The sequence below is a fragment of the Ptychodera flava genome, chromosome 17 (genome assembly GCF_041260155.1).
Source record: "Ptychodera flava strain L36383 chromosome 17, AS_Pfla_20210202, whole genome shotgun sequence".
Classification (NCBI taxonomy): Eukaryota; Metazoa; Hemichordata; class Enteropneusta; family Ptychoderidae; genus Ptychodera; species Ptychodera flava.
The window spans coordinates 27,786,634-27,814,176 of NC_091944.1; the positions used below are offsets into that span (position 1 = coordinate 27,786,634).

The 27,543-nt window shown below is 36.6% G+C and overlaps 1 protein-coding gene across 3 annotated transcripts; it reads right to left on the reverse strand.

Annotated features, from left to right (window-relative positions):
• Positions 1-695: 695 nt before the first annotated feature.
• Positions 696-27,498, reverse strand: LOC139115954 (phosphatidylinositol 4-kinase beta-like). 3 transcript variants are annotated; one of them, XM_070678422.1, is made up of 14 exons: positions 27,364-27,498; positions 21,619-22,333; positions 19,311-19,428; positions 16,116-16,360; positions 14,518-14,696; positions 13,844-13,934; positions 12,824-12,966; positions 9,597-9,815; positions 8,870-9,022; positions 8,013-8,195; positions 6,909-7,174; positions 6,277-6,409; positions 5,621-5,741; positions 696-4,952 (listed from the first exon to the last, which is right to left on the reverse strand). In XM_070678422.1, the coding sequence occupies exons 2-14, from the start codon at positions 22,190-22,192 to the stop codon at positions 4,771-4,773; spliced, it is 2,607 nt and encodes an 868-aa protein (XP_070534523.1). In that variant the 5' UTR covers positions 22,193-22,333; positions 27,364-27,498; the 3' UTR covers positions 696-4,770. The 3 variants fall into 3 exon arrangements, with proteins under 3 accessions (XP_070534523.1, XP_070534521.1, XP_070534522.1); XM_070678420.1 differs by having other exon boundaries at positions 8,870-9,025; XM_070678421.1 differs by having other exon boundaries at positions 8,870-9,025; positions 21,619-22,235; positions 27,364-27,484.
• Between the last annotated feature and the right edge of the window lie 45 nt (positions 27,499-27,543).

Consider the following 27,543-nt stretch of genomic DNA (forward strand, 5'->3'; position numbering starts at 1 on the left):
TAAATTTACTTACGCTTGAGCCGAAACTTGTGCATATACTTTGAACAGTTTGTTCTACATATGATACCTGAAGTTTATTGGTCTACTTTCGCAGCATTAGGAAAATATCCAGCATTTACTTTTTACCATTAAGGAACCAATTCTGAGTGTCAGTCTAGAGTCTACCACTTGTAGGGCTCATTTTTAAGCTCAGTCATAAAGTAAATAAAGTTTTAACGAGCTCAGATTTCAATTTCAAGAGTTGGCAAAATATTTGGTACTTTGTTTCTCTGGCACTAAATTTCACTTAGTGCTCCCGGCCCTGATTTATATTCTTGATTTCAAAAGAGAATGATTTATACTTTCCTTACAGTAAGTTTGAACAAAATTTTAATCTTTCAATTCAGGGCACCTAAGTGCTGAATACATTATGGGACTTTCCTTACAGGAAGTTTGAGCAAAAGTATTAATCTTTCAATTCAAGGTACTTACTACATTATGGCCTTTAGCACTCATGTCTGGGAAACTGAAGCTCTTGAATGTCATGGACTGAGCACCTCCTTTTTTTATTTTTTCCAAATATGAACATTCCCAATGTCAGTGTAATAACTCATGGTCATCTTATATATTTCATACAAAAAAACCAGTATAACAGAAATTTAAATATTAAGGGAATAAAAAATTTAAGGAACAAAATTGTAATCATAAAATGCCAGTTGTATAATTTCTATATACACATTTATTTCAACTTTCTATAAAGTTCTGACAAAAATAATTCAAATACAAACTACAGATATATTGACTAACTACGTGTACATAACATTGTTAATGGGTGCTACTATATAAGACTGTAAATTTTATGAAAAAAGAGACATGTTTGGAATTCTTACACAAAGCATATATTGAAGCTGATCGGGACACTTTTTATATTTTGTTGGCTTTGCAGAGCTACTACACATGAAATTGATGACTTTTTTTAATACAGGAATTTTGATCGTGAAAATAACTTATTGAGGTGAAATTGGTTTATGAATCATAAAACCATAGAATATTCAGAAATTCCTTGAAATGATGCTACATACTTGAACTTGGTGCATTGCACATATTTTAAAGGGACATAGTCGCTCATTTTTGACATTATTTTGGTCATTTTAGTTTCTTTTGAAAAATTATTTGTTTTTCTGCTCACTGAAATTGGCTCAATCTCTGGTTGACAAAGCTCCGTACATGGACATAATGCATATTACTTCCATTATTTAATTTTTGGTATGTACCAAAAATTATAATAACAGTATTCGCCTGTTATGGCGATGTAAAGGGTGCGAGTTGAATTGTGACACCTGGTGATTGAGCATATTTCAGTGAGCAGAACAACATTAACAGTCTTTCAAAAGAAACTAAAATGACCAAAATAATGTCAAAAATTAGTGACTTTGTCCCTTTAAGAACTCAAAACAGGTCTCCGTAATATTTCCATATTGACCTGGACAATAAAATGTAATACGGTTCATTTTACACAGCTTAAAGAGAACAAAAGGTACAGATCAGGCTGTTCGTCCACTATCCTGCTCTACCCCATTGCACCATGAATTTTAGTACATTCCTATTGTTCACCATGGTAATGTTGGACCTCTGTACAGGGAAATGAGGGTGAAAGGCTCACAACTCTGATATCTATGCCAGGTCAGATTTGTTTATGGAGAGCAATACTAAAGGTATGACGAAAGGGTGTATAGGTAGAGAAAGACACTGACCTAACACACTCAGTTGTTGCCTACCCCTTGCGTGCTATACTGAGTTTAGTTGAACCCTGCTCATACGTACCAAACTGAAGTGTGAATCTAAACCATTGTATAATTTAAACAATTTCTTAAACTTATGTACATTATGAGGGATGTTCGCAGTTGAGGATGAAGTTGTCTTCCTACTCTGCAAGGAAGTTGATGTGCTCATTTGCCTAAGGCAACTAATGATGAACTAAGTATTATGGAAGTCGGTCACGTTATGATTTGGTGGCAGGGGACAATTACCAATCATAAGATGTTGGCATTTTTTTTCAGGAAGTTATGACATGTGACCACTAAAGTGACAATACTGAGGTGAAAAATTGCACATGATTGAGCAGTGTTAGGACGTAACACAGGATCAATTATTCTGATTCTGGATAACCATAATGTGTACTGACTCTATACTGACATCGAACAGATCAGCTGATTTCATGTTACCTGCACTCTGGCGTAATTACACCAGCAATTCTTCTCCTGTAAAAACACTTCCTATATGGTTGAATAGATTTTCAACAGCTCTAAAATGTATGGGCGTATTCTTGACAGAATGAATACAACAGTCAGGTTCCATGTCCCTTCATTACTCAATTAAAAACTGACATATACGATGATGGAACATGGTGGGTTTCTCTTTAAAAACATTGTCTAGTATCCATACGGTACATGTTTGGATCATGTGACATGTGTCACAAAAAAACTTGAGAACAGGGATGGAGAAGCCAATTACAATTAGCTAACTGAAACATTTCTAGGGGGACCTTTCTCTAACCTGGTAACCCTAACATGGTGGAATTTGACAGCTCCATCTAACACAGTCCACTGTCCTAGTCTTGTTGAGGCCATGATGCTAATACAAGGAACAAACAATGGCTTGTTGTTTCTGTGTCTCTTTTCAAATACACTGCCTGGGTCATCCAGTTGAGCTTGCCTCATCAATGAAACATGCATACTGTACTATCTTTCAGGACAGACATGGACAAAAAGAATTTAAAGCACATAGGGATTTGATACGTATCAGCCTAGACTCGCCGTAACAAAACTGATCTTTAGTACACTACAACCTGCCATACAATGTGCCTTTGTACTTTGTCGGTAACACACTATTACAACAGGTATGTATCCCACTAACTTCAACAACTGGCCTTGCCCTTGAACATAACATTTCCGCACTTTTCACTTTGAGCTCATGGTTAAAGTACACTGTACATTACAGACAGAATAACAATAACAATATGCTGAAAGGTTTGCCACTTGAGGGCGCTTCAACCAGATTCCTAAAAAGATAGCTCTAAGTGCATATTGTTCGGTACAGAGGTTTAAACATATATGTGCTGTGAAAACATCAAGAGGAGTGGTGCTATGGAATAACGTAGATTGCACACAGAGAATTACAACATGCTTAGAATGTGTTCATTCAGTGTTCAACTGGGTTTCACATGTAATCGCAAATCACCACATCACAGAAAACTTTGTGTGCAACATTCAGCAGTGATGACAAGCCATGTTGAGTGAGTTGTGCTTTTTTGGTTCAACTAATAAAATCTGCCTGAGGATGAGGTGTTGGTGGTACACACCCATCTCTAACAGCTACGTCAAACAATACTGATGTGACGTGAAGCTCAATGACACAGTGCACACTAGCAGAAAAGCAGTAATTTGATGCATTGAGAAAAATTTGCACATTTTTAGAATTGAGTGCTTACAAAGCTACAGAGCATGAAATGTGTATCAGCACTTTGGAAGGTTCCATAGCATTAACCATTGCCTCTTTCAAAAGTGAATTACAAAACCTCATTCACATGTTAGTGCTTATTGTCTTTGCAGACTGTTCCACCTATTTCCTTTCTCAGCCTAGAATACACCATTTCTGAACACTGAGAACGGAAAGGTCGAATGAGAAACAAATCCAGGTGTTCAGATAAAAATATGCAAATACATTTACTTTAAATCTGCATATAAAAAGCACACAGAGAGAATTGTAAAATGCTGATATGATTTTGAATCGGAAATTTCCTTTTTTTGCGAAGAGTTGACGATAAATGATCACAATACACACACTGGAAAGATAGAGTAAAATCATTATGGACAATAAATATATGGTTTTCTTTCATTGTTGACTGGTTTGAGTGTTTTGCTATAACCAGAAGTCACTCAGCACATCGCTGGTGAGAACGACAGCTAAATTCTCACGATGTTAAAGGACAATTGGAGCCCAAACTTTGGAAAGATCACCTATTCCTTTGTACTGTTAGCTCTACTCTTGGAGTACAGCTATGTAAATTACTGTAAATGATAACGATGGAACGTAAAAATTACGACTAAGAACCAAGAAATTGACCACTTACTACACAGTAACAGATGCCCATACTATAACTATGCTCACTATACACTATGTCATAGACTATACAAAAGAGTTTGATTTGGTAAACTGCAAAAATTAACAATAGAATGCTGCATTGATTTTTATAAATCGAAATTAGTGTTTCCCATTTTTCTGAATTTATTTTAAAAATTTTGATTTCAAATCTACCATTGACATTGTAATTCCCCCTATTTTAGTCTGGTTCTGACTACGGTTAAATTATACCTAATACTGTTTCAATCTTTTTGCCCGATTCCCTAATTTTCTTTACTACTGTATATTATATACCTTTGGACCAAAACGGCTCATAGTACCAGAACCCCTTACACACTCCCAGAAGTTGTCTCTCTCAGTTTGAGGCACTGCATCACTGGGACATTGGGGTTGAACGGTTTCAAGATCTGGTCACCTGCGGCTGGGTAAATCTGCATTTTGAATTTTCATTCTTTCATCCCTCTATAGCACCTTTCCTTTCACCGTACTCATTTTACAGGAAACAAGTTTTCTTGTGGTTGCCATTTTTGTCATTAAAATCTTCCAGGTAGCCTAAACTTTCACTACCTCTACTGAATCAAAATGATGTATTCTGTTTCACCCATTACAAGAAGATCCCTGGTTGGTTGGTTGGTTGGGTGGGCAGTCTCAGAGTATTCCATTGGTGAGGTACTGGAATCCGTCGTAGATTTTGGTAGTCAGGGAATGCATGCTGGATTCCACCATGTTTTCCACCATGAGCTGAAGTTGTTCCTCGGTGAGGTTCATGTGGAATCTTTCCCTCATTGCACGTACAGTACTGGCACCTTGCTTAAAGCATGGAAGCTGGGCTGTAAAAGGAACGCAAGAAAAATTGTAAGCATCATTGTAGTTACCACAAGGAATTTGAAAAGTAATAATGTGACTTTTTATACTTGGTCCACCCTGATACCCGTAAAAAGGTCCACAATCACAATTGAAAACAATGGATTTGGGCCAAACCATGGTGATGATAGGGTGAAAGAGGAAACTCTCAATCCCAGGGAAAGGTGACACCCATATTCCAACAATCTAACCCTGACAAAAAGTTTAACCTTTTAACCAACATGGTTTGGCCCAAACCCACTGTTACTAATGGTAAGTGTGGACATATTTACTGGGAATGGGGTGGAGATGTGAACAGGTCAGAGAATAAAATATAAAATATAAAAATAAATATAAAAGTCTCTGTAAGCCAGTTCTTTGGCCTTTTATTTTACTTTCCATCATAGACACATAATTTTTTTTTTTTGAAAAAATTAAAAATTAAAAAAAAAATTTTTTGAAAAAAAAAATTGTCATATGAATTTTGGTCTCGACTGAAATACAATTGTCAACAATGACATTAGATACTAGGATGAATGCTACAGCTTTTTTGCTATTATTGCATAATCTGACAAAAATTTGCATTGTACAAACAGAACACAAATAATGGAAACACACATTGATAGTAAATACTTGGTATTTGACATTAGCTCACCTGTTTGCATGATTTCAACCACTGACAAAACTTTATCCATGTGTTTCCTGGCAGCGATGAAACCTTGAAGCATTAAAATCTTGAAATATTCAAACATATCACTGCCCAAACCTCCCATAACCTGGAAAACAGACGTTTGAATTAGTCAGTCCATGTATATGTATACTTTCATTAGGACAGGGTAGCAGATAATGGTTGGTGGCTAGTAAAAATGACTGGCTGCTATGCCTAACTGTAAATGCAAATATTTTTCAAAAGCAACACTTCCTTTACCCCCCTCTCACTCCCTCACTCAATTCCCTTGTTGATCAAAAGCTACTTTCTGAAAATTTCCCATAGATCTGCTATTGGGCTTAACTACAACCTTACAGGCCTGCTCCAGCTTACTGATACACCTACAAAGACATAATATGCAATATCTACATGTATCTAACTCTGGAAGATAGATGTGAAACTTTAAATTTCACACCGAGTTCAATTTGGGTCCAGTGTCATGAAATTCACATACATGGCTGATAAAGCTGCACAACACTCATTTGGAACTTCAAGACAGTTACATACGCATCCTGCACTTGGTACATGCATTGCAGTGAATGGACAAATTATAGCTGCCACCTTTAAGAGGGTCTATGAATAATCTACATATCTCAACTTACCTCTACAAATTCATGTGTTAGCTTGAAGTGAGAGCTTTCAAAACCCAAGTTCCGTGGTGAATTGGAGAGAATAAAACCAAAGTCTATGTGGATAATATGACCCACTGAGTCCAGTAAAATGTTACCATTATGCCTGCAAAGGAAATAACAACATTATTAATGATAAACAATCAATTTTTTGCCATACTAGATGACCAATGGCTAAAATTCCTGTATATTTACAATTCTGCATTCAAGATAGATACACCAATATTATCAACAAAGAAGCCTTTTTCAATGACACAGGGAAACTTAACTTGTTTGATATTAATGTGAAAACATACTGTAGCTCAAATGCAACGATATCAAAACAAAGAATGATACGGAAACCTCGATGTCTTCATCTAGCCAAAACAGGAAACAATTATCAAACAATCTGACAAAATGGATTTTAAACTTTGCACAGTGTTATCCTGGAATACTTTGAGGATATAGACTCAGTCCTATCACTCTACCCTACCCAGACTTTTATCCAGGGTTAACCATTTTTGAAGTGTGGCTGAAGCAACCTATATGCACTAATTAGAGTTCAGTTTAACAGAATTTGGATGAATTGAACAAACACTGACAAGACAAAAAAAAGAACGACTCACCTATCTTTGACTTGCAACAAGTAACAGACCAAGCAATACGCAGCACAACTCTGTACAAAATTTCTCTGCGCTGTCAGGAACTCCTCCGTGGTGGCTCCCCCAAACTCTTTGAAGAAATAGTTGAGCAGCGACATCTGGCTGTGTTTCTTGATCTGGTGGAGTGAGACCGCGTTGATAATGGGTTCAATCATACCGCTGTCGCTGGACGTCACTACGATATGGAATGGGTACACCCATAGGGGGATATGCTCTTGCTGCCATACAGTCTGTGAAGGGAAGGTATACGCTGTGAATTATACCAGTATGTTCAACCTTTTTCAAACCAGTGTTGAGTATACATGTGTCAAACTCCACATAAAAAAAAATCAAAAGCGCTGAAAAGATAATCATGATACACACAGCTGCGACATCCACACACTATCACTATCAAGTCAAATCAGTAAGTGCACCATCCTTCAACACATCTCAAAACTTGGAAGGCATGTCAGAGAAAATCACGTTTAATTTTAGAGCTCTTCTGACCATGAACCCTTTCAAACAGGTTATATGTGATACACAACGGATATTTATACCTAATGTTTAACAGCTTTCAACAAATTTGATTTGAAAGTGACAAATAAACCTGGCAGGAAAATGTTTAAAACCCAACTGCCCCTGTACTTTACAAAGAATTCCTTGAAATTTAAACTTGCCTAGGCAGGTAATTATAGTTGCTGCAAAAACGTTTATCTCTGTTGACAGATGTAAAAACAAATGCTAATCGCTGCCAGTTTTACTGCATGTGTATAGAATATACAAAATAACAGTACTTTAACACTGGGAAAAGGAACTGCAAAATTATGGGGTGAGTATCTCAAAACCATCCACCCACAAAGTGTTGTAAAAAAGCTTCCTTTTATCATTCAACACTTCAAGTTATTTTATCAATGATGACCTGAATAAAGAATCCAACAGACAGAATGAGGAATCTCACTGCCTGACAACACAATTATTCTCATTTAGTTAGTTGGATATTTTGGAGGAGTATATCCTTGTGTTGTTATGATAACAAAACTATTCAACATGACGTCATGCCGCAGAGTCCAGACAACTGATTACAATTACCTGCAGTTGTTTGAGTATCTGGTATGCTAGGAGTTCCTGCCTCAGGTCGTCACCGCACTTGATAATTACTGACAACAAATGCCAGTTCGGTAAATGTCCGTAGGGAGATGCTTCCTGGATCCGCTTCTTCTTTTCGTCGAACGGTTCTTTCAGTGCCGCCGCTGATGGGTCATCTGGGTCTCGCTGTGGGTCGGAATGACAGATACATTTTACAGGTGACCTGATTGGTTTAAGACTACAGAATACCAATAGAATGTCAATAAACAGACCAATCAGTGGGTCTCTTTCTTTTTTTTTCTGAAACACATTCTCTGGTTGTGATTTACACAAATTTATAAGTTTTCCAAAAAATCTCAACTTTCGTGTTATAAATTTATTATTGACTACATGAAGGAAATGGACATTCTCTGGTCATGTTCAACATAAATTATCAATTTTAAAAGAAATTTCAGCATTCATTAGTGTTATAATTAGTTAGCAACTAAAGGTAGGAATCTCCTAGACAAAACTGAAGGAAAGAAACAAACGATGTACAAAATACAAAGGAAGATGAGAAATACTCTCTGAAAAAAAAAAATTCCACTAATGCTCAAATAAACTTTGAACCTGGATATTTAGAAATATCAAGCTACAAAAGGAGACAAGATTATAATAGGACAACAACTTATATTTCACAAAATATTTCACAAAAACCTTTTATGAAATCATGTGACAAAAATTAACCAGATATGGCATTGTTAGGAGGGCACAGACAAGAGAAAACCAGAGCCCAGTTAGTTGAAAACATCTATATTTATAAATTTCTGAGATGTTCATTCTGTTCAATCCCTGAGTTACAAATACATAAATGCACAAACCTTGAAGGATTTGCTGGGTTCATGGAGATGTTCCGATAACCGTCTCCTGATGTCACCAGCTGCAATGTACACTGGTTCTTTATCACTGGTGGAGCTGTCATGTGACACCTGTGACATGCTGTCACTTGATATCGATTTCTGATACTGAGGATACTGCTGTAGTGAAAATACAGAAACTAACATTGAAATTCCATGGAAAACACATTGGGATTGATTATATAAAGTTATTATATGTGGGTTATCACAGAAGATACTTTGAGCAAAACTTGTGTCATTATTGTATTACTGTTTGTATTTACTGATATATTAATATATATCATTCCAGTATATTGATGATGCAAATACAGCAATCTGATTGGTTGAGATGTGAAAAGAACAGTGATATATTGGCAATATACCACGGCACGGACACCAATGAGGTCTCGGGAAGTGCAAAAATCCTTTTTTTGGCATTCCATGCCAGAATTTCAATACATTGCTATGATATAATAGCAATAAATGACACCCAGTGATGGTATGCCACTTGGTTTTGACCAATTCACTTCAGATATGCATGAACGATAGCTCACCTCAGAGTATTTCATTAGTAATGCTCACACAAGAGTAGTATATGATCATGAAAGAAATTTAAAACTTACTGTATATCAATTTTTCATCACCAGATATGTTCAAATGTCATCTTAACATTAAGAATGTAAATATCACTTATCATTGTTGTACATCTCACCTGCAGAATGACGTCATCTTCTTGGGACCAGCAATCATCATCATGGTCATTTTTAGAATAGACAGAGAACCTGCCCGGTGGCGTATCACTCAGATGACAGTCTGGCAGGTTCTCTTCTGATCTGGTGTACCTCAGGGTGTTTTCTAAAAGCTTGGTTGGTAGCGGTGATGTGTGCTTGTTTTCACAATCAAGAACCTCTACATAAATTAAGTACGGGGCCTGTGACAACGTATGAATAACAATAATTGTGAGGGAATTAGAGATTGTGAAAGACATACTGAAGATGTTGAAAATCTTTCCAATTAATGTAAAATTTTGTGAAACGAATGAAAAATAAACAAAAAATAGCGTCAATGACACTGTAGCTCCCATCCTGGACTATTTAGTGTTTGTTCTCTGGTCAGATATTTGAACATGTGTGAAAGGGATAAAGTGCATGAAGTGAAAATACTTAAATGAAATGTACTGGAGACAGTGAAATATGTTTAATGTAATTATTCAGAGTATAAAATGGAAAAAATACAGAATTAGATATATCGAATACTGTGATACAACCATCAACTCAACAAGTCATTTACAATGACATAGTCCCCACTTGTAATAGGAGTATTAGTCTTGATGGGGCAGGAAAATGTGGTCATTAAGAAGTATCACTGGAGTGTATATGTTGAGATCTATGGGCACATAGGTCTATGTCGTTGTTCCCAATTTGAAACACATGAGGCATGTCTAAGTTATGGTTCTAAATCGGGAAAAAAGATCAGACCTCTAGCAGTATTGGCCAGCCAAAAAATACATATGCGCATTATAAATGAGGTATACAAGATGTGACATCTTAAAATCTAATATCCTATCAAAATTGGAGGGTATAGAACTTGTGGTTACTGAAATATGAATATATATGTATAATCAAGGTCAAAGGTCATCGAGGTCACATGACATTTTGAAAAAAAAATTATATTGCTAATTAATCCCTATATGCCAAAAAATCAGATCTCTAGCTCTATTCGCTTGCCCAGAATTAGATGTGTACATAATTAATGAGGTAAAGCGTGTGTTGTCATAAGGTCTCCCATCCTACTAAATACAAAGGACATAGCACTTGTGGTTACTTATTTATTGACATAAACATATATTTTAGGTAAAAGGTCATCGAGGTCACATGACATTTGGTCAAAAAATTTCTCTCCTATCGTTATACCTATATACCAAAAATCAGACATCCAGCTCTATTGGCTCGCTCAGAATGAGATATGCGCATAATTATTGAGGTACAGTATGTGGCGTCATAAGGTGTCGCATATACCAAACATGAAGGGTGTAGCACTTGTGGTTACCGAGTTATGGGAAAATATGTATATTTGAGGTCAAAGGTCACCGAGGTCACGTGACATTTTGTCAAAAAAATTGTATTGCTAAGTTATCCCTATATACCAAAAATCAGACCTCTAGCTCTATTGGCTCGCTCAAAATTAGATATGCACATAATTAATGAGGTACAATATGTGGCGTCATAAGGTGTCCCATCATACCATACATGAAGGCTGTAGCACTTGTGGTTACTGAGTTATGGACAAATATGTATATTTGAGGTCAAAGGTCACAAAGGTCACGTGACATTTTGTCAAAAAAATTGTATTGCTAAGTTATCCCAATATACCAATAATCAGATCTCTAGCTCTATTGGCTCGCTCAAAAGTATATATGTGCATAATTAATGAGGTACAATATGTGGCGTCATAAGTGTCCCATCATACCATACATGAAGGCTGTAGCACTTGTGGTTACTGAGTTATGGACAAATATGTATATTTGAGGTCAAAGGTCACCGAGGTCACGTGACATTTTGTCAAAAAAATTGTTTTGCTAAGTTATCCCTATATACCAAAATCAGACCTCTAGCTCTATTGGCTCGCTCAAAACTAGATATGTGCATAATTAATGAATACAATATGTGGTGTCATAAGCTGTCCCATCATACCATATATGAAGGGTGGTAGCACTTGTGGTTACTGAGTTATGGACAAATATGTATATTTGAGATCAAAGGTCATCAAGGTCACATGACATTTTGTCAAAATATCCGAGATATCTGCGTGAACGGATGGACTCACGGATGGACGAACAGACGGACATGACCCAATCTATAAGCTCACTGGACTTCATCCGTGGGGACTAAAAATTGTGTCACTGCATCCTTTTTGCAATATGAATACGATGAGAAACTAAATTTTTATTTTTCGTGGCCTTATACATGGGAGTCTATGGAGATCTGCCTCATACATGGGAGTCTATGGACGTGTAAACTAAAATATGCAAATTTCACCACGATTTGCCCAAATTTGGGAAAGGTCACTCCTATGCACTTCCATACCAAGTTTCAAATCAATCGGACTTGTGGTTTCAGAGCAGGAGATTTTTTGACCAAAAATGGGAGAAAATCACAAAAAAATTCATGAAAAATAGCAAGTCCAAGATACTGACCCAAGATGTGCACAATCATTTCATGTCAGCCCAAAGTACTTACATGCTAATTTTTCATGTAATCTGCTCAGTGGTTATTGAGTTTTTTCAATTTTGACTGTTTTTACATTTTTTCACTTAATTTGCATATTTTTGGCAATGACAACTTCATTTGAACAAAATCTCATCTACAGCCCATCATCCATGTACATACCAAATATCAAGATGAAATGTACAGCGGTTTTGGAGTTTTTGATGTTGACGGACAGACATACAGACATACAGACACACAGACATACAGACATACATACATACAGACATTTCCCTAGCCTATAAGAATAGCTTCCATTGCCATATATACATATGGCTATGGGAGCTAAAAATGCTACGAATTGAATGAGTTGATATATCATGCTCTGATTTCTGTGGCCTAGTTTCTAAAAGTTTTGACAGAGGACAAAAAGTGAGAAAGCATGAAAAGGAAGGAATACCTTTAAATTATTTTGCCATCATGGTGTACCATGAAACTTGTGATATTAAAAATCTCTAAGCAATTTGAACATCATCTCTGAATGTTTCATGCCCTATGCTCTTGCAGTAAATTTTCGTAAAAGGAGAAACTTTGTAACAAACTTTCAATACCTCATTGAACGAACATGCAAGTACTTGTATATGTACATGATTACCATGCTGGTCCAGAAGAGAAATTCTAAACTTTGAGGTGCAAATGTACGATGTAGGATACAATGGATCCATTGACTCACCTTGTCCTTGGAATTGAGGACAACTGCTGCATTGGGTGTTATCCTTACAATGTGGTGATTGGCAGGTAAACAGTCAAACGGTAACCAGATGCGTGCCGGTAGATTCAGGTTTAACATTGCCAGCTCAGCAAATAGTCTGTTGGCTGTAAACACAGAATACCTATGTTATCAACACTGGAAAATGAAGTACTGCCAGTCTAAACTGAACAAGATACATGTTTATGGAAGCGTTCTTTGTTTTACAGACAAAAATGCAGAACATCTCAGAAGTTGTCAGTAATTGAGTGAACTAAACACCATTGATAAGCCAATACCTATGATTATGACTTGCAGCGTAACCAGGAGGACACAGCACCATTTGTTTTAACCCTTTGAGTGCTGTAATTGTTCCCACCAAAATGTTAGTGCAACATTTTCACCAATTTTTATGAATTATTCTGTAAATTTCTGATAATTTTGGACAAAATGGACATTACATTTTATTGGATCCAATGTGTTGTCAAAATTTTGACAAAAATCTGAGAACAATTGACTGGAGTATATTTTCTAAAGGTGACAAATATTGACTTAGGCGCTCAAAGGGTTAAGAGCCACAACCACCATGCATTGGTGAAAGCTGAATTAGAGGAATTGTATTCACTAGCTCCTATCCTACCAGGCCTGTCACTTTCCCATCTGCAAGTATGTAATAGTGGTATTGCGTCAAAACCTACATGCATTTTGCCTCTTTGGCATGATATATATAGAATTTTATAGCGGGTAAGTGAGTGAAAATTGTCTTTACAGCAACTTTCAGGGGCCTTCATACAATACAAGTCTTTGTTAAAATGCAGCACATGGGACATGTCACACCTCATTGATTCTTAACAAACTTGACCTGATGGTGACATATGAACTTGGCAGGATAAGGTTTAACAATGCTTAATTGTACATCAACTCTAGTTCAGAAGCAATCTGAGTGGACAGCCTTGGTCTCTGTTTTCAGCATCAAAGTTTGACAATCAGCGCTAGTGTACTTACTTCTTGCTTCCCTGGTAGGAAGTCCCTGTAATCGTTTACCAATAGCCATCAATGCAGTCACAAATTCTAGCTCAGGCTGTAATCGAGGTGACTGTGGGGGCAAGGACAATAGTCAAATTTACTTGTATCAGTTACATTTCAATTGGCACTGGAAGACAAGTTAAAGTCAGCATGCTGACAAGTTGAAGCATCTAGGCTTACTACTGCAAATGAATATGATTATACATATCTTACTGTCTTATCTGAATTGCTGGCAAAGATTTTACATGCGCACCTACTGAAACAAGCTGAGTCAGGAATAACTATGTGACTTATTTCTTGTTAGGCCTGCCCTCATCTCACAGATGGTTCGTTAATGATAACTGAATCTCAAACCTATTCCTCCCATCAGATTTCACTTCACAACTGCCTGGTAAAATTTTGTTGAAAATAAGTGTAAACTTGGTTTACTTAGCAGATCAAACTGTCATGCAAAAAATTCCATTCGATTAGATGTCACCAGTTCACTGCTTACGAATGCACTGAACAGGGATGGTTAGATTTTGAAATACACGTATTGAAGTTACAGATATATTAATTGTTCCTTGTTTCAAACTTGAATCTGCGCATTTTTTTTGAAATGTCATTGGCAAAATCTGTATTTTGAACATAATTCATTCATTTGCTTTACTTACGTTACATACACACTCCCTCTGAGGTCTACCGGCGAGATCGTTGAGAACGCTGGCTGAGTTATCAAAGCATGTGCAGCCAGAACTGAAGGCTCTGCCTGACGTCAGATCACCGATACTGATCTTTGACGAACTGGCACACCTGACTAATGTTAGTGGTCCATTACTGTTGGTTGTTATCGCTGCATCACGTGAAACGAGAAAACAGTAACAGTAAATTACATGTCTGAAATACTGCCATCAAAAATGTGAAATATTTCATCTTAAAAGCTCTATCAAACTTTTGCAATTTGGAATTCTGCTATAATGACTGTATCATACATACTTTATATAAATACACAATATAAAGTATGCCACAAGTGGTGTGTTTACATCTACAACAATACATGTTGGGGACACTTCATGATCAGTGTATGATAATACTATGAAACCACTTTGATACCACTTGTTTGTTTTCATCACCAAACAACATCATAACAAATGTGGCCTTATCATGAAGTACATGAATCCACTTCTACAAGGATCAACTCCCTAACAACTGATAGTCATAGAACTTAAAACATCTTGCTGTTGTCATGGTTTAGAAAATATTTCATAATTAATACACTGAACTTCCAGACAGTGTAGATAAAATGTCATATTGACCAATCACCATTGTTACATGTTTGAGACAGCAACACTTCCCTTCTATATCTCTGACTAAACAAGTGTCTTGAAATAAGTAAATATCTACTGGAATGTTTACGTTTAGTGTCTATTTCATTTGCCAGAGCTAACTTGGATGATTGACATTTGCCTCTCTCTTAATTTGATTAACATAACACTAATGTAACTCTTTCGAATAGAAGTGTTTCATTTCATTAAAACTTTTCAGTAAACTTGTTGTTGCTGAGGTTACACCTGTTTTGACAGCCATGAGACTGGCTCACTACTGGTGTGAGGCATTGAGTTTAGTACGGAACCAACATTTGGTATAGTGTAAACAACCTAATGCAAGTCTTACTTGAGTTGAAAAGTCCAACTGGCATTTTTTCACATCTATATTAAATCTGTAAGATCAGGTATTGTGCTCTGAATGGCTACCGGTGAGTCTCTATGCTGTGATGTGGCAAATTCCAACACAGACACGGAATGTTAATGTATGGCAGGAAATTTCAACCTTTTTATTTTGTCTAAGGGTCCCTCTATAAAGTGACAAGTGCGAAAAATTTGAAATTTCTCTAATATGTGCCTTGAAACAGAAATCTTAAACTTTTGCCAAACTTTCCTTGGGAGCTGTTAAACCATTCTTTAAATATCAAGAATGAAAACACTGGGGTCACCAGCAGAGTACAGTATTATGTGGCAGCTATACCATGTCTTAGCTCTATGAAGAAAAGATAAATTTTCACAAAAATAATATGGTGGCAACTTCATTTGTTCCACAAGCTTCAAAAGAAATCCACACACAATGCAGACTAGCAAAATTTTGAAAAATTTCAGAGTCCAAATATCTGTCTCTGAAGCATATTCAACGTTAGCGTGATCCACGTTTACATATACACTGTACATGTACGAAACATCTTACTGTCAACTACAGAAAACATGATATTCTTCTCTACCTGCTGATGCATCAGACCTTGACCTCTGGTGCGTTTTCCGCGTGGGTGATGACACTGGACTGCTAGGACTGGGTAGGTTGACATTCTCTTTCTTGTTCAACTTGGGTTTCAGCTCCTCCGACAGGATCATCTTCCTGAGTTTGGCAGCCCGGCTCTGTTTCCTGCCCTTTGGGGTGACACCGTTGCTGGTGTATGCACTCAACAGCCATGCAGCATGAAGGGAAAAGTCTACACTAGCTCTACACCTGAAATACAACACATAGAAATTCTAACATCATACAGAGTGGGTGCACAAGACATAACTTTTCTTATACCTGTGTCTATTTATGCTTAAGGTCGTATGTGCCTCGAAAGTGAAAGACTTAAACTTTTGCTCAAACTTTCCTAAAGCAAACTTTCACTCATTTTGTGTCAAAATCAAGAATAAAAACGGAGGTCATTGTCCAAATTTTGATACAAGAGAAACAAATTACCCAAGATTTACTGATATTTGAAATTCAAAATAGCCACTATCCCAGTATAAACCCTACGGAGAAAAATTAAATTATCGATCTTGGAAAAACTAAGACGGTAAAAAGTTTTCTTGCACCAAGAGCTTCAAAATGAACCCTATAAGTGGTAGATCAGAAGAGAATAGAAAAAGTTTGAGAGTCTAAATATCTGTCCCCGAGGCGCATTCTACCTTAATAGGTATCTTAAACATCTTTTAAGAAGGTTTGTCTTTCACTATCAAATTGGTTGAAATAACCGTAGAACCTGTCCTAGATATAACATGTGAAAAGATTTGATCATTTGAAGAACAGTTGATACATATAGGTAATTAAACCTAATTCTCACACTTTCTTTGCAAGGACATACATCAACATGGTGATGCTAAGCATCTTGACCTGATAGCAATGGTTAGGGAATCTGAAAATGATTTCTTCACACCTATGGCAGCATGTGTTACTCTTCCGACAAACTCACATGTCTTGGTCACACAACTAGAGCTAACACATCTTAATTTCAATTTCATTCTTTCTTCACCATCTATTTTTTCCATACTACTAATTTGTACATTTTCAAAGACATACAACGATACGATTATCATTTGTTGATTTTTGTCTTTGCTAATGTCACTGAGTCATCACTGCCTTGCAGCAAAATTGTTCAGAATATATACACCACATTTACTGTATTCTACTTGTGCCATTCAGCAATGATGGCACATTGACGGGGCAAATTCCAAATGGGGCAAGACAATAAAGCAAATTGTCTCAATGGATTTTGAATTGATGTAAAACAAAGGCTTGCAGGGTATGAATAGATGAACAATAGAACAATAAGTGCACCATATCCAGAAATGGCTAAAATATTTATAAAAACAGCTTTATGAGCTACATTTTGTTACCGTATGAAATTTAAAGGGATGACAGTCACTAACTAGGGAGAACAATGGGGTATTTCCTTTATGTACATTGCGGTTGATAGCACAGATATAGACTACTGGAATTTGCATGAAAGATTAATCAACACAATTTAGAACAATCTATCTGACATGAACTACGTCACAGGACCTACTCGGTAGGCACAGTATACTCTAATGTACAAAGCCACAACACTAGATTAATGCGACCACAATGGCAGTATCACTGCTGCTGTACTTTGAACTTTGACCTGACCTATTGCCCAATTGAGGGCAAGTTACCAGCCAGTCCATGTCTGATACAGAAATACTGTATTTTTCCACTACAACCAGTGAGTCAGTGTGAAGTCAAAACTAACATAACTGATGAAAAGTTCAGTTCATGTTCTTGGTACAGGCAATGATATTAAAAGATAACAATTTTTGTCTGGGGGATAATTTTCTAAATCTCAGGCAGTGTAATATGCTGAAGATGACGTTCACCAATATGGAAGTTAATCAAGATACCCTATCAAAATCCTATTAAATCTGGTCAATTTAGTAGGTCACTGTTACATGATGGTGACACAGAAAGACCTCAAAGGACTGTCATACAAGATCTGATTCTATTGTTCTGAATATTTTACAAATACAGAAAGCATATGAGAGATTTTCAAACGAGGCATTCTGTCTGAACACTTTTACTGTATACTGGTATGTTTCCACACTCTATGGACTTCATTTTTTACATTAAAATTTAGGTCAAATTTTAATCCCCAAATGCATGAAATAATCTGCATTCAAACTTTGAAAAGTACAAGCTTCAGATTCAAGGTGGATACATGCAGTATTGTTGTAAATATCTAGCATGTCAAAGGCAAATACATTTTGTTGAAAATGTCTCACGCTCATTGGATTTCACACTGTAAAAACAACACTCGTTTGTGCAAGCTATTTACAACGTATACATTTTTGTGGCACTTCAAACCTGAGATGTATAAGCCAGAGATTATTTTATTACTTTCAGCTAAAATTACCTTATTTCGACATGGAAAATGGCTTCTATTTTCTCCAGCTAATGAGGAAAACATTCAAGTTTGCTATGCATTTCCTGTGCCTTGATGATAGGAGATTACAGCATTTGAATATTTTTAAAAATCATTCATCTATACCTCCTCAGACTTTAAACTTCCTGAATTTTTATTGCATTTATTGCCATTATGGATAAATCTGAAGTAATTCTCAGTGTTTTAGGTCGTTCTCCATATATAGCCCTCATTGTCAAGATTGTCTATACAGAAAAGTGGACATACCATATATGTTTATGAAAGTACCACAAAAGCAGAATCACGGAAACTGACCTTTGTTACATACTCAGTAGAAAATCTTTTAAGTTTTACGATGCTATGTACATTTAACTGCAGCATGATACAATCGATAAATTTATAAATAATATAATGTAATTGTGAAAATGGCGTTTTGCAGGTGACAGATCAAATAATTTCATACATCCAGTCTTTACAAAATTGTTTGAATCATTCGAGGTGGCATGCCAACACATATAGTTACACTGTTTGCATAATTGAACCAGCCCCTCCCACCACCCCCCCCCCCCCAATTTCCTGTAAAACAGGTCTACACTCCCCATTGATGGCAGCCTGTTTGGGCCAAATCATGACAATAAAAAGGTTATGGAAATAACAGTGCAACTGGATGGAAATATATCTTGTGGTGAGAAATCTACCATAGTGATTAAATAGTTCATGAGCCTTAATACATTTCTGGATTACCAATGTGAAATAAAAACTCACCTGGCCACGATAAAGGGATGGATGGCATCTGCGACGTCATTCATATGTATGTACATGTTAAAAATCTGAGGCAGGTAAAAATCAAAGTCTTCATCACTAAAACTAAAAAATTTATTCCCTGAAATCAAAACAGAAAAAAAAATAAGCATGCTATTTTTAAATAGGAAAGCAGATAAGCTCAACAGGTGCCTCACAGATTGCATTGATTCACACATTTACTTTTTTGATCATTTTAAGTACAACACAAACAAACCACTCTCAGACTTGAGATAACCAGAAAACATGATTATGAAAAAACAATGTACAATTTTATCTTTATATGTTGAAAGGGAAACAAAACAAAAAGGGTATTCCATTACTTTGAGGCGAATGCATTTCATCATATTTTGGCATTTTCTCCACAGTGTGAGAGAAAGTCCATTACTTGAAATTGTTCCATGGTTTACATGTGTGTACATCGTCAATAAATACTGACATTTATTTAATGTATGCAGGTTTCGGTGCAACCTCTAAACCGCCATATGGTATACATACATATATATCAATTTTACAGTACACATATAGCATGGCCTTGCCTTAATTTTTTCACACTCAGTCACTTGATAATGTGGAATTTAGCTTGTTGTTTTCCAGCTTTTGCAAACCAAAGGTGTTTGGCAGACTTCCCACAGCCATGAATGACTAGCTAAATTTAAGACTACCCACTTCATAGTTTCCTTTCCAATAACAAAACCATCTTTGATCCAATACATGGACTATGTAGATACATAATTATTAATTTTCCCATTATGCAGAAATGGAATGAAGAAATATTGCCATTGAAAAGCAAATATTAACTGATTCACTTCTTGAAAAAAAATACAATTAACTTTTTGTCTTTTCATTGTAATATTCTTATGGTCAACTAACAAAGAAATGCATGTCAATATGATATTTGCCAAAGCAACCTTCGGAGAGAAGAAAACTCACAACTGGGTAACCAAGTCCTGACTCACACAGAAATGAAATGTTCTTGCATAACATCCTGTAGCGTGGACAAACTAAAGCAAAGAAGAACCTGGCTGTAGGAGATGTTTGAACGGAATATGTTATGTAAAATGTATTTTGTAGATGGGATTTACACAAACAGAAAAGTCCTTGAAGTCACTCAGCACTTACAAGCAATGGATTTGATGAAGCTTTTTCTGTATGACCCTACACAACACACTTACTGGATGTTGCTCTCTCCAGTCAAAAAGCAAACAATAATCTTACCGCAGGTTTATTCATATCATTAAATAACTATGTTCTTTTCTGCTGGTTTTCTCAAAAGTAGGATAAATCATACTCCATTTAGGAGTAACCTACTAAAAATATTTTTGCAGAGTACTGATCATAGACCCTCGAGGGTCTATGATCTGATCAAGGGCTAAAATAATCACACATGTAGGTTAGCTCTTGATGTAATTAAACATGGGTCATGCTGAGGAAAGGTCTCACGGTCACAAAAATAAAATTTGTGGAAAGTAATCAAGGTTGCCTTGATGAGATTGCAATATGACATTGAAAGGGGCAGTAACAGGGACAAATTACTGCCACACCTTGCTTACATTTTATCATAATGATACAAACTACTGAAACATGCAACCGCCGTCCAGTGGTGTACCATTGCAGTACAACTGATGTATCGATAATTTTGACACATGATGTCATCATGTTTGTGGTTTTGTATCAAACAGGTGTCTCTATCACTGGCAGCACTGACAAATGATGTCATATTTGTGCATCATATTTAACTCCTCAATTATCAAAGAGTAATCTAATATTATTGGTTTTATGAGATAATGCCTACGGCTTAAATGAGCAATCATCAGACATTTTGTTCAAAACAAGATCCTCTGTATTGAAACAAACCATTTTTATCTGCTTATTTAAGAGTTGGGTTGTTCAGACATACTAGGCGACTTATTTAGCGATCTGGAATTATAAACATTAATTATTTGCACTTGTCCCAGATATACATTTAACTAGCTGGATACCCTGGATTAAAACCTACAATGACATCTTTGCAATGCTTGTTCTGAACTCAATGTTTGGCATAACAAATGACTGGATAAAAGACAATATTACCAGTGATTTGTCCATGAAGTAATTTTATCATCTGTGAATACAGAACACACATACAGTAGTAATCTAGCTGAAAGTGAGTGTGTATTTATGTATGATTAATACTCACACATCATAATATGTACCATCTCTTGCAATACCAAACACAACCACACAGAGGAATTTCTTAGGAATAACGCCTTGAATGCAGCGTCTTACTTACCTATATAAGACTGTACACCCTGTTCTTTAGATTTATACAAGTAGGTTATCGCCATGGAAATGTCAAATAATTTAGACTCAAATAAGCGCAGTAACCATGACTGTTTTGGTGGGGGTGCCTGATCTGTGAATTTCCCAACAGCCCTTTCATTGGACAACTCTTGTTCATTGCCGGCACCACCGTTCGCATTCAAATGAATTTTCTGAAGGTTCAACGAGAGGTCCATTTTCGAGGGGTCCTGTCTCCTCACAAAGCCATTCATCTGCGTCGCATCATCTGTCTCGGAGAAATCCCCGGAACTGTTTAGAGTTTGTGCTGATTCTTCCGTCAGAGTTGAGGACAAGTCTTGGCTCCGGCTATCAAGATCTCGCATACTGTCTGTAGCGTACGCCGAGTCATTTTCTGCGAGGCTGACGTCCTCGCCATTGCAGTTACTTTGCATTGAATTTTGCATTGCTTGGGTGTCCCTACATTGACCGACGCCGTCTAAATCCTTAACAGAATCCTTCATCTCCTCACCTTCCCCGTTGATGCACTCAACCACAACCTCCACGTTGGTACCATTCACAGCCATTCCAAATTATTACTCCCAGGCCACCAACAGACCTTGTGCCATGCTACAGGATCAAAACAGCACAGAGAGTCTATAAACATATACAAAGATTAAGCTTCACAGGTCTCCTTGGAGTTTTCCCAGCTAGAGAGGCAACCACATCTGAAATACAGAGATAGACAAGAAATATCTCGATTAGAAATATCAGTTTACCACTAGTCTCTCCTGTAAACAAATATCCACATTTGGAACACTATTTTGTCCTTATAGAACGCACCTCGGGGACAGATACACTTTTAAAATTTTTGTCTGATCTACCACTTGTCCAGGTTGATTTTAAAGCTCTTGGTGTAAGAAAACTTTTCACCAGCTTAGATTTTCAAAAACCGAAAATTTCATTTTTTTTCTCTAAAGAGTTAACACAGGGATGACAGGCATTTTGAATTTCAAATATCGGCAAATATTGAGTAATTTGTTTCTCTAGTTCCAAAATTTGCACGGTAGCCCCTAATTTTCATTCTTGGTTTTGAAAGAAAATGCTTGAAAGTATCCTTGAGGGGAGTTTGAACAAAACACTTCCAAGGTGCATGCTACCTTAATAACATGTAGCGGTACTGTCACTCTCCCTGAAAATTTACTTCAAACAAATCCAAAGTTGACAATGTGGATGGTTACTTGTTGGTAATAAGTATATTTTGGAATATTTGGATGTTATCATTCAGTTTTGAGAGCATCCATTTAATGGCTAGTGTTTTAATTTTCAATCTGTTGTGAAGAGCAGTACATGTAGGGTAGTCATACTTTTAAGTTTCACCTCTATGGTCTCAGAGATTATCAGGATCTGAAATTGAGAATATAGATTTTACCAAATTTTCAGTACCTCAGTTACAGTGGCTGACCATTGTTGTTGTAGAGTTAGCAGCTTAGATGTTTTGTGACAAAGTGACTTGGATGTCAAAAAATATTGCACATGTTGCATTAGCTCTGAATTTTTTTCAGAAACAGAACAAGTGGTCATGGCAATCCCAGTTTTGAAAGGTCACATTGTCACATCTTTGGATTATTCAAATCACTTGCCCAGCAGTGGCACAGAGTCTACCCTGATTGCTGAGAAGCTTACAGTAACAAACATCCGTGGAAATATAAGATACCATGGAAATACCATATCTATTATTCCGGCCAACAATCAATGGAAGGTATCTATGTAAATTGCATTAGTGATCATTGCCCATATAATCAACTTGACAATGAGGAATATTCATAGGCCCCATAAAGGACACTCACTATAGCCACATGAATAGGGCTGGTTGGTAATACATACAAGGCAGTGACCAATGATATGTCATGCGTGGTAACAGGGTCAACAAACTTTTGGTAGACATTACAGTTGCTACCTGTCATTGCATTGTTACACTGTCGTCCTTTATGCTTTACAGATCATTTGGTTATGAATGTAATGAGTCACGTACAGAATGAATGAATGAAGTACTCAGATAGTTTTATTTTGTTGAACAGAACAACCATATTAGCTTTCCAATTAATGGTACAACACATGTATCTGGCAATTTGAAATCATTGCGACAAAAAAGGAGGAAAAAGATCATTTGATATTTGCATTTTATGGGACAAGTGAACTTTGTACTGGAATAGCATTAACCAGCAACATCACTTATCAAACTTGGCAAAATTCCTGAACTCTTTCATCGTCATCATGTTTTGATTCTTGGGCTACCTTGGTAACACGCAGGGACAAATTATTGTGATATGTCAAAGAACTTTTAACTCGCCAAATTTTTGTCCATTTTGGATATGTTACATCAAGGGTAATTTGTTAATTACAAATTCTAATCTATGCTATAGTTGGCAAAGATTACCATATCTTATCAAGAATTTGAGATTAGAATGTTTTAAGGAGTGACCAAATCATTCATTGTTTGCTAATTATGACCCTGAGTGACATCATCATAACCATAACTGAACTCAGTTGACCTAAATTCAGCTGATGATGATGTCACTATGGCCTTTGTCACTATACACACGTAAAACGTTGGAAACCTTTCACCGACTGCCGTGTTGAGTTGGGTTACTGATATAAAACCAGCGTGTCCAATCCACTGATAAATACTGGTACCTGCCAGAGGTCACTAAGAAAACACACCAAAATAAATGCAGTCAAATTTAACTACACCCAGCTACAGTTACTTTGACAAGCGAGAGTTTGAATTTGTGAGATTTACCCATCTCTATGCACAGAAATGTAAGATATCTGACTGGCTTGGAAAAATTTGACATCAGTGTGAGTACAAAACACAAAGTAGAAATATGATACGGTTAGCTTGCTTAGCCTTGAAATATTTTAAGGTCTCGTCTGGCAATCGGTGAGTTAATACCTTCTTTAGCAGCATTTTATTCAGTCTTGTATGATTTAGAATGCAAGAGCCTTACCAATGTAAGATTAGGCAAAAACACCAAATCTCTGTGCTGACATTATTTGATGAAGATCACTCCATTTCAAATTTCCCGAACAAAATGAAAGACTTTCTGAGAGACTCACTTGGTCTTCCACATGTACTGCCAATAGTGGGGTAAAATTTATCACATTTTATTAGTTTGTGGAGGCCATCACTAATACAACAGAGACAACACATGTGGTCATCAAACTGATGCTCATATTGTTTATATATTTATGCTTGTCATGCACTATAACAGGTGTCTGACACTTGATGGCATTAGTTTCTTGTTTGGAAAATTTTACAGGGGGGGGGGGGGGGGGATTATTTTTTTGCCGACGTCAAAAAGTGGCTGTCTCCCCATACCAACTTTCGAAAACAGAGTGACCTCCATGCACTCCATATATATATATATATATATATATATATTATATATATATATATATATATATATAATATATATATATATATATATATATATATATATATATATATATATATATATATATATATATATATATATATGGAATAACAAGGCAGAACAGCTTGGAACATTTGACCAAATATGGTAATTGTTATGTTGTTCAAAATCCCAACACTATAACGATACAATGGAGTTATTTTTTTTACCTCAGCCTGACAGTTATACAAACTTGTATGATTTACATTGAACACATGCACGTATAACTGTTACTAAATTTGACTATTAAATTTTGTCCCCTCATGTAGAAGGAAGGCCCTCAAGGGAAGCAAAAACTCAGCCAATAAGCGGCAATTACCTTGCCATGACTTTTGACTCAAAGATTCGTCGGTTTTTGCAACAGTATTTGTTAAAGCAATGTAAATATGTCCACTAGCCCAGTGTCCCCCAGTGGCATACAAAGAGAGGTTACTGGCATTTTCTATTTCAGCACCAGTTTGTCATTGTCAATTATATGGGATTCTGGGCTTTACAAATGAAAAACGACCTTACCATATTTCAATCTCTGGAATCCCCATGTTGCAGTAGTTTTAATCAAACAATTCACTGATTACTTTTCAATGTAATCTATGGTTATGAAAAAAAAAGTTTATCATTCTGTAACTTGCAAATTAGGTTCAACTTTTCCTCACTGATTAATCAAATAGCATCCAGTTGATCACAATTGTAACATCACATTGACCTTTTACCTTTGTTTTGCACTCAAAGGTTCATTCATGACAGTCACAATGGCACCCATTGTCAGCTGTCAAACTTTTTGTTTGTGGGTCATTCAGACTCAGATTTGCCTCTTGGTTCTCTGTGAATGAAAGCTTTCAAAGTTTTTTTTCCCTTTAGTCTCTGCCAAGCTATGGTTATTGATAATTGTGCATCACGGTACCAGGAAATGAGTGTATTGATAAAATATCCTACCCTCAATGAGATGACCTTTTGGCTAAAGAAGTACATTTACATTGTCACTCATTTCCTCTTGAAGGAAAAGAACTCTTGCCCAGACTTGAAGCTCTTGACTGATTTTTTAAGAGTTCCAAAGTCACAATGAGTGTAAATTATATTTCCACTGGAAAATCTTCCAAACTAATGAAAAACTACTTGTCACTGTCTTTGTATTTGCTGCCAAATATTTTACACACCTTAATACTCTGGCATTCATAACTTACTAACATTAACATATCAAACCATGGAGGAGTAATGATGGTATAATGAAATGCAAAAAATACATGATGTACTTAACAAGATCATGTAAATGATATGATGCACAATATTTGACAGTCTTGTCTGTTAACTGGTGATCATTTGATCATTTTGCTTTGAAAACACGACTAAAACAGAACCTAAAGGCATGGTGTTGACAGGAACTTGAGGGGGTCACCGGTGTTGAGGTCACACACAGTCCCTGACTCATCGAGATAAACAGCCTGATAAGTATGGGAACTATCCTCGGTATACTGGCAGAGTTGGGCTCATTTTACTAGCCAAGTTACCGTACAGTCTTGTACTATATGATTTGGTATTTTTTAGCATATAATGATAGAAGGGTAAATGGCTGAATATCCATCAGTTAACCCATGGTTAACCCATCACCTATTTGTTCTCCTGAAATAACTCGTGCTGGGTACTATTTGCTGCGCCCCATATGAGATTTTTCGGGATAAACCTGGCACATCATGGCTTTTTTAATTAAGGGAGGGGGGCGTTCGGAATGGTCACTTCACACACACTGATACAGCCTTTCTCATGTATGAGTACTCGAATTGGTGGGTGGAAGCCGTGATTAAATAACCGAAACGAAACTTATAAAAAAGGTGAGTAGTCAGTTCTACATCCCACAGTATTTGCGTCATCTCCGCTGTGGTCGCAAGACAAGGGTTCGACTATCCATGGACTATCCCTGTCAACGGTTCAGTGCCGCAGTGCACAGTATAAAAGATATACATTATTGAAAGACGCAAATTAATTTCAAAAAACAAACGAAAGTAACGAGAGGTATGACTTATTTAAAAACGTGAACAAACCGTTGACAGATCTACTGTCCAGGTTTACTGGATTTGGGCATTTGCAAGTGGTTTTCCCCGTCAGTGTCAAAAAATACGCAATCCTTCTACCACACCTACGACCAGTGCAACCAGAACACGAACAGTGTCTGATATCGGCCCGTGTGATCCCTGAAAACTTTCCCAAATGTTGCTAATTAGCTGTGACCGCCCCTCAAAATTGAGCGGATTGGTACTGTGAAGAACTGGAAAAAGCTAAAATTTTACCTTCAGTCCATTTCTTGCACATGCATCCAACCAAAACGACTATAACTTGGGGGATTACACACTATCGCACAGTGTGGAAGTTCGCCATGATGGAAACCGTCGACGAAGGAAGTATCGCACTGCACGATAAATCACGAGAATCACACACCCACTGAAATACCATGGCGGCGCACTCGTAAA

Bases quoted from the DNA above. Each gene is read 5' to 3' on its own strand.
- LOC139115954 (XM_070678420.1), bottom strand. From the start codon at position 22,192: ATGGCTGTGAATGGTACCAACGTGGAGGTTGTGGTTGAGTGCATCAAC. The intron at 7,175-8,012 runs GTAATTGTAATC...TTCCCTTCACAG, and splicing joins AGATACTCAAACAACTGCAG to ACTGTATGGCAGCAAGAGCA. The intron at 4,953-5,620 runs GTGAGCTAATGT...TTCCTTTTACAG, and splicing joins GGTTGAAATCATGCAAACAG to CCCAGCTTCCATGCTTTAAG.